This window comes from Monoraphidium neglectum (genome assembly GCF_000611645.1).
Source record: "Monoraphidium neglectum strain SAG 48.87 unplaced genomic scaffold scaffold01582, whole genome shotgun sequence".
Taxonomy (NCBI): Eukaryota; Viridiplantae; Chlorophyta; class Chlorophyceae; order Sphaeropleales; family Selenastraceae; genus Monoraphidium; species Monoraphidium neglectum.
The window spans coordinates 1,350-7,120 of record NW_014012046.1 but is presented as its reverse complement, the minus strand read 5'-3'; the positions used below and the strand labels follow the sequence as shown (position 1 = coordinate 7,120).

The following is a 5,771-nucleotide window of genomic DNA, read 5'->3' as shown; positions in this document are numbered from 1 at the left end:
CCCGCCGATGATGCGGCCGTCCTGGTCGCACCTGAGGGGGTTGGGCGGCAGAGCGGCGCGCAGGAATATTGTGTGCGTGTGTGCGGGTGTGTGTATGTGTGCGAGAGAGAGTATGTTTGTGTGCGCGTGTGTGTGCGTGCATGTGTGTGTCTGTGTGAGAGAGAGAGAGAGAGAGAGAGAGAGAGAGAGAGAGAGAGAGAGAGAGAGAGAGAGAGAGAGAGAGAATGGGTGCGTGTATGAGTGCGTTTGTGCTTGTGTGGGTGCAAGAGTGCGTTTGTGTGCACCAGGGGTGGGCACAAGTGACTGGGAGCATGCATGGGTCCTGGCTGAGGTTGCTGCAAGGCATGAGGCACTCGAACTCCCTTTGGCTGATATCGTGCAGCGGCCGCCTTCTACCCAGCCCAGGCCGCAAGCCTATGCAAGGACCCCGCAGCTGCCGTTCAAGCTGCGTTGTTGTTGGGATGTAATTGCACCAGCCACGGGCTGCCTCCCTTAGTTGCTGCTGCAGCTGGGGCGGCGCGCCGACCACCTTGGCCCTGCAGGGCCGTCCTGCGTCAGTGCTCACCCGCCTGCCTTCGACAGGTCAATGCCGCATGTCTTGCACGCATTGGGGCTGGCCTGCTGCAAGCACCAACAACAAAGCGGAGGGAGTTAGGAGCGCGCAATCCGCCCTGCGCAGCGCAAGCTGTGGTGCAGGCTGTGGGGCGAGTGTGGTGCAGGTGGTCCGCGGGCGCACCGGCTGCTCGTCCGCAGCTGCACGCACGACCACGCGTGCGCAGCGCTGGGCCCCTTGTGCCAAGGCTGTGCGTCCACTGGTGCTGCATTGCCGGCTGGAGGCCGCGCGGCCGCTGTTCAGGGCCTGCATCGTGCAAATGCTAGACGACGTATCTGAGAAGCACTTAGATGCGGCCGGATCCAGAAATTAAAGCAGAGATATTATCGAGGATCATGTGATTGATAGCATTTGCATCAGTGACACTCGCGCCTTGCTAGTGACCCTGCCGCTGGTGGAGATCTTTACGATTGTGCCTTGAGGCGAGCCTACGATTGGTTGCAATCATGTATAATATGAATATGATGATCATTATGTCGGTAGCCTGGCACTGATGAGCTTGTTGATGTGGGGGGCTTGACTTGGACCTACGGCGCACATTGACCACTGTTGAGCCTACAAGCACACCGTAGCAACGCTCAAGTAGAGGCCCCGCGGGACAAGTTGTACAAGTTGAAGTACTGATGCATTAGTCCGTATGCACAACATTGAAGAATGTCTGCGGTGTGCCACCCTGTTGCTTGAACTCCCGACCACAGCACCGCCGCTGCTGCTGCCTGCAATGCAGCAGCGATGGGCCCCCGGGCGGGATGCCCCGCAACAATACGATGCTTGCAAGATAGGGCTGCCGCAAGAAACGTCGCCACGACCCTCTGTTAGCGAGGCCGACGGGCGGCGTGCGCGTCCGCACGCGTGGCGACAGCAGGCCGCATCTCGCCATGGCTAAAGCGGCCGCCCCCCCCCCAGCGCCGCACGGGCGGGGGCGCGGCCGCCCGCCGTGGCTGTACCCCGTTAGAAAGCCTGGTCATCGCGTGCGTGTGCCTGGAACCCTTGAAGGGGGAGCCAGGCATGCTCCTCAGGTGTGTGCTGCACAAAAGCTTCGTGTGTTTCCTGCATTCAATACCTCGTGCAGTTGCATCTCTTTTGTTTCTGTGCGGCCATTCAGTTCAGGCCTCTTGTCTAATGCTGGCGAGCTGAATTTGCCGTCGCTGCCAACTGCCGAACCACTGGGAGTTGACCCGATGGTCAGTCTCCCATCCTGTGCTTGGCATCGACGGCGGCAGCGAATCGCACAGAGTGGCGCCACCCCGCTGACGGAGGGTCATCTGTGCACATGCACACAGCTTGGCAATCGCCCATTGCCGACAGGCCAAGGGCCGGGCCAGATGCCCCTGGCTAAGGCACAGGTGGACCAACCAGCACGACGGCCTCGTGCACTCCCTTCACTCGTGCAACCGGCGTTACGGTGTCCAAAGTGCAGGCGTGCTCATTTTTCGTTGCGGTTTGGGATTGGGTGCCAAACAATGTGTCATACACTGTGTCGCACTGTGTCGCACACTGCGGGAAAGACCCACAGACAAGGCGTCAAGGTCGCATGGGCATTTGCAGATTTGCGCGCGCCCTGCATGGCACCAACCATAAACTGGATCGCCCATGGCCATGCGGGCAGCACGGCGGGCGCCGCCGGCGCAGCAAATGCCACCTATAATGACATGGTACGACCATTGGTGCATGCGGGGGAGCAACAAACGCATGAATACATAGCAAGCGCTGCAAGTACAAGTGCAAAGGTGCATAGCGGTGGTCAAAGTATTGAATCCCGATCAACCCACGACAAACTCCAACAATGCGGTCAAACACGGCAACTGTTACCTAGGCACGCAAACGGCCCTGGAGGCCGCAGCCCGTGAAATGCCCACCCGCAGGCCCATCGCTAACGCTGGAGGCCTGCGATGCCGCGTGGCCGAGGCGCTGGCGCGCCACTGATTACGCGCGTTCGCCGCGGCCAAGCAACCGCGTGCGGCGCAGCGCGGGCGCCGCTGTACACGTCAGCGCAGTGTCGGCAAACACACGACTCAGGACCGACTGGGAAGCCGTGGCGTGGTAACGCACGGCTTGCCGTAATTGGACCGCCACTGGACTAAAATGCCATCGCCTACCTGCGCGGCCGCGGTGAAGGTAGCGGCGTGTAACGGGCGCCACGTCAGCCTGGGCTGTGATATGCGCCTCATCCGGCCCTTTGGCGCCTTGGCCCCATCCTCTCGAACATGCGCAGGCGCGCCTGCAACCCTCGGCCCCCGCCCGCCCGATGGCACCTTCCGGCGCGGCGCCCTCACCCGGCCGCGACTCCAGGTCAGGAGGGTGCCCCAGGGGAGGGGGCGCGCCGCCGCTCCAGCACCCGGTCTACCGCCTGCCAGGGGTGGCCACACACACGCACGGGGCAGAGCTTGCGTAAGGCTGAGGGCCGCAGAGTCGGCGGCACGCCCCTGCCTCGCTCAGCTGAGCCGCAGGGACACAGCCCAGAGGAGGCGGCAGCGGCGCACGCCGTCCGCCGAGCGCAGCGCCTGGGCGGGCGGCTCGGCCCCGCCGGCGAGGCGCCAGGCGTCTCACTCTCTCGAGCAGCACCCCCACTTGCGCGAGGGCCGGCGCCTCCGCGAGGGTTCGCGCGCGCGCACCTGCCCGATGGCCCAGCGCGGCTGCTGGCCCTCGTCCCGCTCCGACCAGATCGCGCCCGCAGCGACCGCCAGTTCGTCCTCGTTCATGCGGGGCAGCCCGCGCGACGTGAGGGACTCGTCCACCGCCCTCAAAAGTTCGTGAGAATCGGGGTCTGGCGGTTGATGAAAGGGGGAGCACATGCGCGCATGCGGGCGTGTGTGAGCATGAGTGCATGCGCGTGTGTCTTTGTGCGGACGTGTCGCCATGCTGGCCAGCGAAGTGCTGGTGCTCAATTGGTGTGTGTGTGCATGCGCTGCGGGTGCGTGCATGCAATCGTGAACACATGCATTGCCAATTACAGCAGGTCGTGGATCAACCAAACGACAGCACCGAAGCGACGGCCACGGTGCGGCCCGTCGACCCGGCGCAGCGGGCTGGCCGCTTGGAACGCCATTGAGGTGGCGCACCCAGGTCTTCCCAGCGCGTCACCGGCGGCGGCTGCGGCCGGCCCTGAGCGCCGTGGTGCTGCTGCTTGCTCTTGAGGCGGACCCATGCGTGCCGCCTCTCCAGCTGAAACGGCCAGGCGCGGGGGGCGGGGAGTTGCCCAGGCATGGCCAATGTTGTTGGCTCGTTGCGATTTGACAGGTGCTCGCTGCTAGTCTAGAGTGCTGAACAATGCGGGCATGGCTGGCATGCTGCTTGATGCATGTGGATAGTGCAGTCCGGATTTGAACAGCCGGTGCGCCGGTGATGCCTGGTGTTCAAACGCAGGGCGGTCTCCCTGCTCACCTCGCCCCGCTGGAAGCGCAGCAATTTGATGAGCAGCCACGCCATGATGCCTACGCCGCCTGACACCCCCCAAAGAACTCCGCTAATAAAGCTCCAGAGGCTGAGCGCCTGCAGGTTGGCAAGCATGGAGTGTGGGCGCAACAGCATGGCGCGCAGGTGCCGCAACCCGCCGCTCACGTGGTATGGCTGAGCACGCAGCAACTCGGCTCACCCGGGGAGCTGGCTGCATCTTTGAGCGCTTGATATGCGCATCCAACGCTGTTTGAGTGGGAGCTGCACGGCGGATTTCGCGCTCGAGATCTGTTGGGTCCCGACTACGTCACAACGGCTTGTATAGGCTGCTCATGTGAACTAGACTGAAAATACTGTGTTGAAGCAATGGTGCAGAAGGCTTCACGCACACTGAGCGTGCAGCAGAACCGCGCCGAAGGCGCTCTTCACCTGCACCGTTGACGGCACTGTTGAGCAGAGCACAGGTTGCTTGGTCGCTGCTCGCGCTGTGCGCAAGGCTGCCAGTCAACTCCATCCCCGCATGCCAAGAATATTGTGCCCCGCCATTGTGATGTCTCGTTACAGACACATGCAAGCTGAATGCTGACGCTCTCGAGACCACACTACCGCCGAGCGCTTGGGCCGCAGCACCCGTGTCGGCCGCTGCCGCACCCACCAATCAACCAACAAACCACACTAACGAACTTGTGTGAAACCCAATGGTTAAGCCTCGGCGGCCGCACCGCCGTTGTGCCGGATGTACCCGCCCCACACGGCCGTGAGGCGCGCCAGGCTGCCTCGCTGCCCGTGGCACCCCAGCGCCCCCGCCGGACGGCGGGCCCGGCCCTCGACCTCGGAATTGGCGGCCCGGTCACTGGCCGGGCAGCGGCACCGAGGACAGCTGCGCGTGCAGGTGGGCGGTGAGCTCGGGGGTGATCTTCTGCTTGGCGCGCAGCACCTTGTAGATGGCGGGGTCCACGTGCTTCAGGATGGCGGCCTCGGCCGCGGTGATGTCAGACGTGGACACCTGGCGGGCCGGTTTCGTGGGTGGGAGAGGGTGAGGATCAGCAGTGACAAGCGGTTTGAAAGGCGCTGTAGCCTCGCCACAAGTGCAAAACTCTAGAAGCTGCGCCAGCTGCCTCGCCGTTGCCCGGCACCCCGGCCTGTTGGTGCCATGCGCCCTCCCTCAAGAGGCAAGCCTCGCAGGAAGGCATGCAGGTCCTCTCTATAACCTTCCCCCGTACCCGCAGCCTTAAGCACATGCATGTGTGAGCAACCCCGCAAGTCGCGTGCTCGACCCACACAGTCGACGCGGCGTTTTGTCTGCAACTTTCCCCTGTCGCAGCCCGCGCCATGTGTCAACCGTCCAGGATTGTGACCTTTATGAACCCCAATAACCCCCAGTAACCCCCCGTAACCCCCCACCTTGTCGAGGTAGCCCTTTGTTGCGGCGTACACCACCACCACCTGCTCCTCGATGGGCATGGGGTTGAACTGGCGCTGCTTCAGCACCTCCGTCAGGCGCGCGCCACGCTCCAGGACGTACTGTTGGGGAGCGGCAAGGTGATGGGCACATTTTGGGGGGTTGCACGCGTCACTATGGGGGTCGCCGGACACAGGATTGACCGCAGTGGGCGACACGGCGGATCCGTGGGCATGTCTCTTGCCGAGGCAGAGCACACGCCGTGCATCCGACTCATAATGACGGCGGAAACACAGGCCGCGTGCATGCTCAAAACCCCGCTTAGTCCCGTGCCGCCCGCCTCCCGCCGCACCTGCGTGG

General features: G+C 63.4%; 2 protein-coding genes across 2 annotated transcripts in view; both read right to left on the bottom strand.

The window, feature by feature from the left end:
• Nucleotides 1–865, bottom strand: part of MNEG_8367 (hypothetical protein) — a gene marked incomplete at both ends in the record, with an annotated part of 1,902 nt that extends 1,037 nt beyond the window's left edge. The window contains one exon of the mRNA XM_014043160.1: nt 737–865. Coding sequence (XP_013898614.1) covers nt 737–865 — 129 coding nt within the window. The remainder of the gene's footprint in view (nt 1–736) is intronic.
• Nucleotides 866–4,859: 3,994 nt separating this feature from the next.
• MNEG_8366 (F-type H+-transporting ATPase subunit alpha) lies at nt 4,860–5,688 on the bottom strand (the record flags this gene model as incomplete). Its single annotated transcript, XM_014043159.1, has 3 exons — nt 4,860–5,015; nt 5,414–5,533; nt 5,671–5,688. 3 exons carry the CDS (start codon nt 5,686–5,688, stop codon nt 4,860–4,862), a joined length of 294 nt encoding a protein of 97 aa, XP_013898613.1.
• Between the last annotated feature and the right edge of the window lie 83 nt (nt 5,689–5,771).